This window comes from Mytilus edulis, chromosome 7, assembly GCF_963676685.1.
Source record: "Mytilus edulis chromosome 7, xbMytEdul2.2, whole genome shotgun sequence".
Taxonomy (NCBI): Eukaryota; Metazoa; Mollusca; class Bivalvia; order Mytilida; family Mytilidae; genus Mytilus; species Mytilus edulis.
In genome coordinates this window covers 35,573,841-35,587,361 of record NC_092350.1, presented here as the reverse complement: position 1 = coordinate 35,587,361, position 13,521 = coordinate 35,573,841, and the positions used below count along the sequence as shown (strand labels likewise).

General features: G+C 33.5%; 1 protein-coding gene across 33 annotated transcripts in view; it reads right to left on the bottom strand.

The window, feature by feature from the left end:
• Window positions 1-599: 599 nt before the first annotated feature.
• Window positions 600-13,521, bottom strand: part of LOC139481350 (transcription factor ETV6-like) — an 80,562-nt gene continuing 67,640 nt past the window's right edge. For 20 of the 33 annotated variants that reach the window (XM_071264617.1, XM_071264626.1, XM_071264619.1 and 17 more), the window contains 6 exons: window positions 7,462-7,539; window positions 6,540-6,737; window positions 6,132-6,209; window positions 5,630-5,767; window positions 4,280-4,523; window positions 600-2,601 (listed from right to left, as the gene is read on the bottom strand). In XM_071264617.1, coding sequence (XP_071120718.1) covers window positions 1,797-2,601; window positions 4,280-4,523; window positions 5,630-5,767; window positions 6,132-6,209; window positions 6,540-6,737; window positions 7,462-7,539 — 1,541 coding nt within the window. In that variant the 3' untranslated portion in view covers window positions 600-1,796. Of the gene's footprint in view, window positions 2,602-4,279; window positions 4,524-5,629; window positions 5,768-6,131; window positions 6,210-6,539; window positions 6,738-7,461; window positions 7,540-11,947; window positions 12,145-13,521 lie in introns of those variants that run through there. The other 13 variants (XM_071264625.1, XM_071264634.1, XM_071264636.1 and 10 more) reach the window with 3 other exon arrangements.

Below are 13,521 nucleotides of genomic sequence, written 5' to 3'. Positions count from 1 at the left end.
ATGTATTTTTTACTGTTGTTTGTCTATTGGTTGTTTTTCGTTTTTGTCACAGCGTTGTTTAGTATGTTTTTGTCACAGCGTTGTTTAGTATGTTTTTGTCACAGCGTTGTTTAGTATGTTTTTGTCACAGCGTTGTTTAGTATGTTTTTGTCACAGCGTTGTTTAGTATGTTTTTGTCACAGCGTTGTTTAGTATGTTTTTGTCACAGCATTGTTTAGTATGTTTTTGTCACAGCGTTGTTTAGTATGTTTTTGTCACAGCGTTGTTTAGTATGTTTTTGTCACAGCGTTGTTTAGTATGTTTTTGTCACAGCGTTGTTTAGTATGTTTTTGTCACAGCGTTGTTTAGTATGTTTTTGTCACAGCGTTGTTTAGTATGTTTTTGTCACAGCGTTGTTTATTATGTGTTTGTCACAGCGTTGTTTAGTATGTTTTCGACTTTGGATATCCCTTTGGTTTCTTCTCATTTTTGTTTTTACTTCTTTTAAATTATATTTTTAGTCAGTCAAATTATGAAATAATCGTTATTTCGATGAAACAGCAGTATTAGTTTAGAATTAAAATGTGATGTATTGGTCATATATTTTGGTTTAAAAAATGTTTACGTCTTTGACATTTTATTAACAATATACATTTCACAATAACAAAATATAGTTTTGATAAAGCACTATATGTATTTGATAAAGCTCATAACGGTTATAATGAAAGACATTTCAAGTCGCCTCATCCCATACTAAGTAGATATTCATCAGTACTTTGTAATCTGTTTTATACTTGATATATTTAGTAGTTAGTATCTACCATATGAAAATAAGTTTTAGGAAAATACTTAATATTTATGTAATTCTGTTTTACACATTTTTGCAACCTACTCAGTTTTTAGTTTCTATCTTTTACCGACAAAAGTGGTAAATTGCATTTTCGTATCGTACTGGCTATGTTATATAAGGATAGAATCTATTGACCCTCGGACTTTGTCCCCAGTCAATATAAGCTGAACAGGTCAACATGTAACTTCATTTTTACCTCGTCAAAAGTTCATTATTGATAGTTAAATTAATATATCATACAAATGTTTTTAACACTGTGTATGTTTTAAAGATTTGTCTTAGAAGTGGTGGTATACATAAAAACCGATAATCTGTCTTGCATGGAATTTGAGAACTTGCACAACCACAATAAGGCGTAAGCGTTTAAATCATCTCGTTTCATACCTTGTTGATATATGAAGAAGGTACAAAACTACGATAAATATAAGATTGCATTAACTAAAGCAACACGAGAAATACTGGTTTTGAAATAAATTTATAAAGATTTAATTAAAAATATTAAAACATATAGTTTTTCATAACCTCGAAAGGGTAAAGAGTATTATAATCGCCATGTAAATTTTCCTTGATTTTATATAAATTATATTTAAAATACTTATTTATTAAAAAAATACTAAACGGGGAGACGATTTGTCATTTTTAAACGTCCCGTGATACAAATCAGGGTTCATTATCATATCACATTAACCAGTTCTCGTCTTAAATATACATTTAATTTGCCACTGGACGTTAAACATCATCCATCCATCCATCTCAGTGATAGTAATTAAAGTAAATTTACGTATAATGTTCTGATATGAAAATATCCTAGTATCACTAGAGCACTTATGTTCAATGCATTTCATATAGTACAATGTACTGCACCAAATATTTCTCGTGCTTATCACAGCGAAATTACACATAAAACAATAATATTACAAAAAGTATTTAAAAAAGTACGAAAAAAAATTCTTAGCTAACTATAGGGTCAGCTGTTTGTGCTGATAGCAGTCTTTTTATAATTAATCAACAATGGTAATATATTGTTCTCTTCTTCTTTAGAAATATGTTGTTGTTCTTCATCTGAAGGAGACATTTTGCCGGAATTTGATTCCGAGTCGAGTCGTTGTTTCTTTGGTGAAAAGGACAGGTCTTCTGGTTCATCCTGAGGGTCATCATTAAATTGACTTCTTGAAAAAGTTGGGGAAGTCATTCCCTCAAAGTATTGTTGCTTTAAAGAATCATTAATTACATGATGTTTATTGTTTTGATGAAAGCTTAATGGACTATGCATCCCATAAACACCCAGATTGAGTTTAACATCCGGAGAATATTTAACATCATTAGTCACATTCGCCCTGACCATAAGCGGTGGTAGTTTCGATGCCTTACTTTTCTCATAGGAGGTGGATGGAATATGAAAGTTTGGTGATAATTGTTTAAAATTTGAATTTGACATGTCTCCATTTCCTAACTGATAAGCAGTATGTTCATAGTTTTCAATATCAAGAGTTTTTGATTGCAAATATTTTGTAGAATTTCTACCAGAAGGCTTTGAAATGTCTGTTGGGCTTTGTCTCTTTAGATGTCTGTGATTTTCCAATTCATGATGAATCTCATTTATTGCAGGACTAAGAGGAGGAGGTTTTTGTTGTGTTTTATCTTCTAATGGCTCATCTTTTAGACCCGAATACTGGAATCGATTTGATGACGAAAATAAAGGTATATCACACTTGTTATGTGGTTTAGCACCTCGTTGTCCTTTTTGTATCGTTGATGGTTGTTGCATAAATCTAAAATGATAACGTAAATTATGTTACAAAAATGTAATTTCTGCTGTTGTTTTTTTCTATGGTCGGGTTGTTGTCTCTTTGGATTCCCCATTTCCATTCTCAATTTTATAAGGTAAACAGTTGCAAAAAGTATCACCTACAGAATAGAACAAACTATATTTTGAATACACACTGCGAATAACTAGTGACAGCAAGAAAGCAGGACGATCATCTGATTTTAAATTTAAATGAAAACAGAAGTATATAGTAGGGGTTAACAAAAATCTATGCCTTCCTTTCGTTGTATACATACACACAATTATAAACACAAGTAACATCTGTACCAGTACTTTGTACTATGTCAGAGTGCCGAAAACATATTGTTGTGCATACCATTTGATTTTGTTCGACCGAGATGTTATATTACTGTGGTATCAGTCGTATATTTTGTTATCTAAAGTGTCAAATAATAATGATTATAAAATGTCACCCTCCTGCTAGAGGGAGACCTTTATTTTGTATTTTCACAAGTTCAGCAACATTTAGCAAGGTAATTATTTTAGTATACAAGATGACAACATACAATTTACAAACACAAAAAAACCCAACTATGTTGTAATCTGTTGTTGAATTATGAATGAATATATTTCAAAATGAAATGAAGCTTTGAACACATTCAGTGCTGTTGAGAGGTACGAAAAAAACCACGTTTTATTGACAACTTAAAATCAAAATCTGATATATAATGGGAGCCAAAAGGGTACTGAGAACCAGGTCTTAGAATTGCCATCTCTGTTCACCAGGTCAGTTTACCAAATAAAACACACATTGTTGCAGCTGCACAAATCCTATATAAAGAAAACATGCCAACATCATAAACAACTGCGTACGCAAAATTTTGATGTGGATCGAGTGGTTCCTATTTCTATCGAGACTCGAAGATATGAAGGGGAGGGTTGAGATCTCACAAAACATGTTTAATCCCGCCACCTTTTGCGCATGTCCCTAGTATGTGCCAATTCTAAATAAACTGCGTATATTTATATATGCATGAGTCGATGACGATGATTTTTTTCTTCTCGTTATTTTATATGGCTTGCTTTTGATTGATTTAATCCAGGTGTTTGTTCTTTTCGTTAAAGGAAAGACGTGTAGAATAAATAATTATCACCAGACGAAACCGTGGCGAAAATGGAGCATTCAACCCTCTTTTAAATTCAAAAAGAATCCAGAGTTCACGGTTGCCCCACTCGCACTATCATTTTCTATGTCCAGTGGACCATGAACTTGGTGTCAAAAATCTATTTCGGCATTCAAATTAGAAGGATCATAATATTATCATCGGGGACATGTGTATTTATAATACTAAGTTTTAAGTTGATTGGTCTTCAACTTCATCAAAAACTACCTCGACCAAAAATTTTAACCTGAAGCAGACCAGACGGAGGAACGGACGAACAGACGAACGGACCCAAACCAGAAAACATAATGCCCCTCTACTATCGTAGTTGGGACATAAAAAAACATTTCATTACATTGGCATGATTGGTGGTTTTTCCATATTTTTATGTTTTCGACATGAGCAGTATTTGACATTTTATGTTTTTATTGTTTCATCGACAACAGTTTGTTCAAACCAGATAGGGGAGGACAAGTTAAAATGCTACATTGAAAAAAAATGATAACTGTAAAAACATACTTATAAGTAAGGCGTTTCCCAGATACTTTCTTGATAATGTTCATCCTGTAATAATATCTCAAAGCTCTTGACAATTTCTCATACGTCATATTTGTCCTATTTTTTTGTTTCCCCCACATATGAGCTAGGCCTGTAGGGTTGTTGATTCTAAATATAAGTTCCTTTTCACTTTCCCAACACACTAACTGACTGAACATAGGATTTTGCAGTAACTGATGAATGAACTCCCACAACAAGCGACATTCTGTTAAAAGTAATCATTTATGCATCATTTAGAAAATATAGCAATAACAACCGGGTTTCCGGAATCAACGATAATTCAAACGACCATATGCATTTTGTCTTTCTCTCAGTAAAGCATCATAAGCATGCAAAACATAGCGTTTCTATACAAATGTATACAATGCTATAAGAATTTGTCAAATATACTAGTAGTGTACACGTATATAGTCGTGTTTATAATGTGTTTACTCGAAGTTTACTTTTCTGACTTTCAGAAGCACCTATGTAAATTGAAAACCGCGCCGTGCGCTAAAATCGGTATAATACGCTTAACTTTAGTCAGATACATGAATTTTTTATAAGTTGTTGTTGGCTTTGAACTTTCTGCCAGTAACTGTGCATGAGTACTCACAGATCTGTACTTGGTGTCTTTTTTATTTGTAAGGATAATCATGTATATAATTATCTCTTCCGATCTGAGCTTTTGTTACTAATTTTTCTGCTTTGTATCGATCTATTTCTATAGTACTGTTACAACACTGTCTGAGGTTAGGGTCTCATGGTTGGGCTCCCACTAACATGTTTTACCCCGCAATATTTTGTATGTGCCTGTCCCAAGTCATGAGTATGTTATTCAGTAGCTGTCGTTTGTTGCTGTTAATTTATATTTGAATTTCGATCATTCTTATTTTTTTTTTAATAAATCAGGTCTTTAGTTTTCTCGTTTGAATGTTTTACATTTGTCATTTCGGGGCTTTTTAAAGCTGATTATGTTGAAGACGCACGATGGCCATTCTATGTCATTTGGTCTCTGGTGTAGAGTTGTCCCATTTGCAACCATATCGTCTTATTTTTATGTCATTTTCTCATTCCCTCGATTGCGGCACCACCGAATGCGAATAATCATCGATATTTACTTACCACGAGCAACATGTTGAGTGCCACTATTTTAACAGGATCTGTTTACCATTACAGAGTACATGATCACCTCTTGGTGTTTTTTGGTGGGGCATGTATGTGTGTAGTATTTTGAAGGTCATTTTTTGTCCTTTTGTCGTTAATTGATATGTTACAACAATATAGAGTAAATATGTTAGCTAATAAACTGAAAATATCTAGATGACATACCAGTTCCTGAGTCTGGTCTTGTGTTATTATTAAGAGGCTGGAATGCCGACTGTATGGAATGTTGTATCTCTGTTTTAATGGTGGTTGGTAGAAACCGTTCGTTAGTCGGCTCTGTTGGACGACTGTCGTTTTCATGTCCTATGAAAAGAATTTTCAAACTTTAAAGACGTATGAGGTTAAAGACAATACAAAATAAAACTTCTCTTTTTCAGATGTTGGTACTTCCACCGAAATAAAGAGGATGTCGAGTATGTATAATTTTAAGTTAACCTCGAAGTTATTTTAGCTATTAACAAATTTTATACGTAGTTATTATTATATCTTAATGATAAAGTTTTCAGCTTTTAAGAGTTTATGGCTTTTTTTTTAACGAATTTCAGTCGCTTATTCAATTTTCTAATACGCGTAAGACTCGAGACGGTTCGTGGTTAAAAAAAAAAAAAACTTTTTAAAAGTTTAATATTTAAAGAACAGTTAGAACAAACAACTTTTTATTCCATACCTTCTGGGTCTGATACAGATCCATTATCACTTGAGGCACTCTCAGTATCCACAGTACTTGAAGCTGGACTCAATATACCTACATAATAAGTATTCAGATTGGATTATACTTTTATTCGCATCAAACAGTTACCTGTAATTTACGGTTTACATCTCTATAATCGGTACACAGTTATGAGAAATTCACCTTCAAATAGTTTATAGTTTTGTCTTATCTCTGATGAAAATACTATTGTTATTTTAATATGGCGTTCATTCATAGATATTCGAGAATAACACGAACACGACGAAAGAATGAAGATTTAGAAAGAAGACTTTTCCAATAGATGTCATGCAAATACTTTCGAACAGAAGAACAAAAGTTTAAGTACGTGTATTCATTCCTCAAATGGAACTATAATAGTACAACTACCTGGCACTGTTGACACTGTATTGCTGAACGACTTGTTTGAATTGATAGAATTACTACAGGATGGCGGGAGAATCGTTGACTGTGTACGAGGTAATATTGGAACACATGGGCGTGGTATGCTTGGCGCGTGCATAGATGTCGTCTGAGTATTTGCTGATGTAAAAACTAAAGGATGCAACAACGGGGATATGGGTTCTGAAAATAAGAAAAAAATAGTTTTGTTTACAAACGAAAAGTAAAATATACGTTTAAAGAAACCATCTGAAATTTTAATACAAACAGACAGTAGAACAAGCCAAACACAACCCTAATACTTCTAGACCCACACGAACCACAAAAGAAACATATAAATGATCATTTTTCCATAAACCATTTTTCAATGGACCATGCTACCTATAGCCACAGTAGTCAACCATAGTTGACAGCTTAAGAGCACACCTTACATAAAACAAAAATAATGAAAACTTTAATCATTGTTTTGCATTATACATGTACAAATTGTCATTCTTTGGCATTAACAAGAAAGCTAGATTTTAGTCAATACCACGTATGCGCTGCGATAAGTAATCATAAGTATCCTGAAATGTTCTTGTATAACTGAAGAAAAAGATGAAGTCTCGCGGGCAATACAAATTATGTCAAGTTCAATTGCGGACTTTTTGTTAGATCGCACATTAATTCATTTGACCTCCAAGACTATTAGTGTTTTTCAATGCACTTAAAAGGAATGCAAAATTACATATTTTTTTTATCAAAATTGAATGGGCCTGAATAACAATTTGATTTTTTCAATAATCCTATAACACATACATTGGAAAGTAATCATACCTCTTTGTAGTCTTAGAAGATTGTAAATATCAAATATTAAATGTATGAACACTTTCTGATTTATTATTATTGTATACTTATGTAAACTCACCAGTTTTGATATGAAATGGACTCATAGGAACAGTAGCCCCACCACTGCACATTGAAGACATCGGACTGGTTAAGCTAACTACAAAACATATTCTGTTAGTTTATAGTTGGTATGCATTCTTTAGTAATTATGAATGATATCAGTTAAAGGAAAAATCCGGGTTCAAAATCATGAAAGTTGTTTCCAGTGGTTAAACAAAATATATCTTTTAATTTAAAAGTGCTAATCATTTATTATTACTTCCAGTGTATTGACCTTTTGGTGATGTACTTTCCGATTGCCAATCAATTAGATCAAAGTTAAAAAAAATATATAAAATGATATCCTGATATAAGCAACTTCACTTTTCCGCCGAATTAGCATATGCGGAACTTCTAGTATTACTAAATATCAATAATTTATTATTAAATGTTAGATATGGCAATGGTTTGGTTTCTTCAAAGGTCTTATGATCATTATCTTCGACGGTCTACTGCCTTGGCGGATCCATTTTAAATGTGTGACGTAATAAGTTTGATTTATGGTCGGTTAATACCAACTTTAGCATTTGCTGCTTTTCACATGTAAGAGTTTAACAATAAATGGTCGACTCGGTGGCAGAATATTGTGTTCGTGTAGGGTAACATGTCTTTTTAAAGAATGTTACCGGGTCTAATACAAAGCAGAACATACACTACTTATATTATCCTAGCTGCGATCGACCTAAATAAGCACGCATTACAATATACTGGTCGGTAATAAGTCAATTTACTTTGCAATAGTTTTCTTTTTAATTGAAGGTACAGTCACTGTGAGATAAAAGTTTTTTTAAAGTTGTGTTTTTGCATAGAAACTAAAAAAAATAAAATCAGACTTTTATACTTTCCAATGTTAATTTTTAGTTAGAATCTCAGATTCCAAATTGAGAGCTAGAAAACAATAAAATGCTGCAAATCCTTTTTAAATTATTTAGTAATGACACTTGATTTGTATTCCAATTCGCAGTCGTTGTGTTTCTTTTCTCAGAAATCTGCATTCTTTGGGTGAAGTGGACGTGAACCATAGAGAAGGCATGAAAAGGACTGGCATATGTTATAATTCAATAAAAAGTCATCTCCAGTTATTAGACGATTCGTGTTGTTCAGTCTTAATTTTTAAATGCAGTGTTATGTGGACTGATGGTAGTAATTTTCGACTATAAATGTTTTTAAATCCCCTTAATACATGTATACCCCCCCCCTTTTTCAGTCGAAGGAAACACGTAGACATTTTGTGTATAGTTGAACGAACAGCGTGGTCGAATGATCTCACTTGAACCTTTTATTAGATTTAGATGATTGTAGGATATGAAATAGTCTATCAAGTCACTTCTAATCTGTCATATAAGTTCATTTTGAACTTTAACACAGGATAATTAAAGTTTTCAATTGTCATAATGAACCATCATATTTGTTTGCACGATCATTTAAAACAAACTGATAACAAAATTAAATATGAAACAACAAAACACAACACAATTCCAAAAAACCGCTTGTAACTTCGTAATCTTGCTGTAGGATTAAAATTGAGAATGGAAATGGGGAATGTGTCAAAGAGACAACAACCCGACCAAATAAAAAACAACAGCAGAGGGTCACCAACAGGTCTTCAATGTAGCGAGAAATTCCCGCACCCAGAGGCGTCCTTCAGCTGGCCCCTAAACAAATATATACTAGTCCAGTGATAATGAACGACATACTGATTTCCAAATTGTACACAAGAAACTAAAATTAAAATAATACAAGACTAACAAAGGCCAGAGGCTCCTGACTTGGGACAGGCGCAAAAATGCGGCGGGGTTAAACATGTTTGTGAGATCTCAACCCTCCCCCTATACCTCTAACCAATGTAGTAAAGTAAACGCATAACAATACGCACATTAAAATTCAGTTCAAGAGAAATCCGAGTCTGATGTCAGAAAATGTAACTAAAGAAAATAAACAAAATGACAATAATACATAAATAACAACAGACTACTAGCAGTTAATTGACATTCCAGCTCCAGACTTCAATTAAACTGACTGAAAGATTATGATTTCATCATATGAACATCAGGCACAATCCGTCCCGTTAGGGGTTTAGTATCATACCATCATAACATATATGAGAAGAACATAACCCGTGTCATGCCAACAACTGTTTTTAGAATAAATGTGTTTAGTTCCGATGCAAAGACCTTATCAGTGACTCAATATTAACGGCCAAAATATGCAATCTTTAATGACTTGACAACAGTATCGTAATTATATCCCTTCTTAATAAGTCTATTCAAAGGTTTTGTAAGTTTCTGAGGTGAATACTGACACCTTTGTGCTTTATAAAGAATATTACCATAAAAAATTGGATGTGAAATACCTGAACGTATTAGAAGTCTGCATCTATTGAACATTTAAGGTATGCATTTAAGCATTGTATATAAATTCATCAAAATAAGAGAAGAAGAAATATATAAGTAAAGTCTTACATACTACTTAAAACGTCTTCTAAATTCTGTTATAGATAATACAGATTTGGTTTGGAAGTTTGGATGAACCCGTAGAAAAATTATTACAAACGGGCTTTTGGTTTATATATAATCCGTGTAAACTTGTCGATTCTTTAGTATGAAATTGGCCATTGATTGACACATTAAATTCATCCATTGACTGGGACAATTTACGTGAACGTTTGTCTGTAACGACCACTGTTCACGACGTACCTACGATAGACATTTAAACTGTGGGGTCACCAAAGGTTTCTTAACGCCTTTAATTATAAAGTAATTCGAAAAAATAATCAGGAATAACCTTTATGTTTTGATTTATATAATTGGTATAAATCAAAACATCGTGTTATTTCTGATTAATTTTTTCGAATTACTTTATTGAGGTGTTGAGAACCTTTGGTGACCCCATAGTTTAAGTGTCTTTAAAAAGTACATAGTGAACAGTGGTCGTTACATACAAACGTTCACCTAAATTGTCCCAGTCAATGGATGAATTTAATGTGTCAATCAATGGCCACAGCCACACTGTTTTGAATTTCATTCTATATCAACTTATTCTACAATGTTATAAATTCAATAATGTAATAGAACCGTGGTGTAGAGGTTAGCGCATCGGACTACAAACACAAAGGTTTCTGGTTCGATCACGGTTCCGGGCAGAAAAGTTAAGGAATTGAATTCAGTTCGGCTCTCCCTAGGCACCATTGTGAGCATGGTCTTAAGAAACGATGATGGTCTGTCAGAAGTTGACGATAAATGGTTGTCCCATGTTAAGAGAGAGCAACACATCTTGCACGTAAAAGACCCATGTAGATTTCGACAAAGAGCAGACTAATGACACTACAAGGCAGCACTCGCACATGCAAAGTGAAAAGGGATTAATATTAGTTGTAATAACTTGTTTCCCAATCCACTTTATTGTGTGTGCTTTGTGTCGATCTTATGAGTCAAAAGTCTTTCATCTCATTTTTATGGCTTGTTCTTTTGCTGTGCAGTTACACTCCTGACCCAGTTACGGGGAAAAGTGGGCGACCTCAAACTGATTAAACCCCGTCGCATTTTGTATGTGCCACTCCGAACTGTTGAGCTGCAATTGGGTGGTTGTCATTAGAAGCTATATAATTATTATATGTTTTTCGTTAATTGGTTTTACGTAAATCAAGCCGTTAGTTTCTCCTTTCGATTGTTTTTAATTTGACATGTCGGGGCTTTTAACAGTTGCTAATCAGAATCGAATTTGCGCATTATTGAAGGCAGTATGATTCCATATCGTGTCCAACTTCTACGTTTTTAGGTCTCTTGCAACCTAATTACAATTAAATCCCCGCACTCGCTCATTTTTTTATGCTTGGTCGCTGCGTGCAATTTATTTTCATAAGATTGGGTCTCTGGTGAAAAGTTGTCTCATTTGCAGTCAAACCATGCCCGTGGTCTTCTTTTATAGATTATTAGTAAATGGACCATAAACACATAACAGTTCGAGGTAAACAATAAAACCCCTTAAATTGAATTAATAAACACATGCAATAAACGAAACAAAATCCACATCCAATGACCCATACAAAACAAAAATAAAGAATAAAGCATAAAAACATGCAATATACAAAACAAAACACAAACACAAAGAGTAGAACATACCTTTAATTTGAATAACTTTATGTTTTTTTGTAAAACGACGGAGCGCCTACAGTGAAAACATGTAACTGAAGATGTCTTATAGTTTCAATCTTTAAATAACGAAACTATATGCAACCCGAAGATGCAAGAAGAAACGAAGAATATACAATCACATCAAACTAAGGCAAAGTATACGTAATTGGACGATATAAGGAATTTGATGAAGTTTTGTGTGCATTAGTACTCACAAGAAAAAAAATGAAAACAATTCATTGCTACACCAACTGACATTTTATAGTGAACTACTAGTATTGATAACGTATATATTGCCTTAAGATATGCCAAAAAAACTTGCTGCATCCTTACCTGTGTATAGCGTCCAAATTATAGAATGGTAATGAGCATAGTTAAATCTTTATATGTCAAAACTTCCTGGTTTAAAGACTTGTTATTGATACCCTTAGATAAAGAAGTAGGAAGTGTACTAAATAACAGTCCCGAATTAAACAAACTTAAGTAAATACTATATCTTATATATCATTGATTTACTTTGTAGATAGTGCAAAACACTAAAGGTCGTTATTAACTTATATGGAATCAGCAAAAACAATTTTGGCAATCAAACTATGTACATGAGCTTTAATTGGTTTATTCATTTTAATATTGTTTGTAGGCAATGTTAGTATATCAGCCGTGACGGAAATAATTCAGGACGTTAAGGACCATAACGGATATGGTGGAAGTTTAAATAACAGCTGCTCCTATTTATTTATACCAGAGACAATATGAAATGATTATAATAATCATTTAATTCCATCAGTCAATAAACAAGATTGTGTCCCCAGTACACGGATGCTCCATCCGCACTATCATTTTCTATGTTCAGTGGACCGTGAAATTGGGGGAAAATCTATAATTTGGCACTAAACTAAGAAAGATCATATCATAGGGAACATGTGTACTAAGTTTCAAGTTGATTGGATTTCAACTTCATCAAAAACTACCTCGACCAAAAACTGTAACATGAAGCAGGACAGACGGACGAACGAACGAACGGACGGACGAACGAACGGACGGACGCACAGACCAGAAAACATAATGCCAATAAATGGGGCATAAAACGTATCTCTTCCCCCCCTCCACCCCTCAAACATGACCAAAATTAAATGAGACATACTATTTTCACTACTTGTACTAAGATTAGTATTACATATTTAAGGCTTAACAAGGTAAAGTTGACAAGATAGAATATTTAGGTCCCTTTTTTGTCATTAAGCTGAGCCTTTTCACCTGTTTCGGTTCTTGTGCATCATTGGCTTTCAAATATTCAGCTTTGAGCGTTCCTGATGAAGGTAAATCCAGGAAAGCGCATAGGACGCATACGTATTCATTTGTTTTTAAAAACACGCAATTTTGATAAAATCATTCGATCATTATTCAAATTTAATAAATGAATAAAAGAAATCGAAAAAAATTGTCCAAAAATGCATCTGGTGCATCTGGTGGCCTTCGGCTGTTGTCTGCTCTATGGTCGGGTTGTTGTCGCTTTGACACATTCCCCATTTCCTTTCTCAATTTTATCTCGTCAATATTGACTATATTATCAATTGCAAAGAAAACAACAATAATAACCTGCTACTTGCTACCCAACAATTCTACGACATCCCATATATGATAACTAAAATCACCATTATTCACAAACAATAGCAGTAAGACACACAAGCAATGCACATTTCAATACAATTCAAAGCACAAGCAATGAACAAAAGAAAAAAAAACAAGCAATGAACAATACAAAACACAACCAAAGAAAAATACAAAACACAGCCAATGGGAAATACAACGCACAAGCAAATAACGATACAAAAAAATTCCTAACCCCCTCCCCCAAACAATGAACAAGACAAGACTCAAGCAAATGACAATACCATACGCCAGGA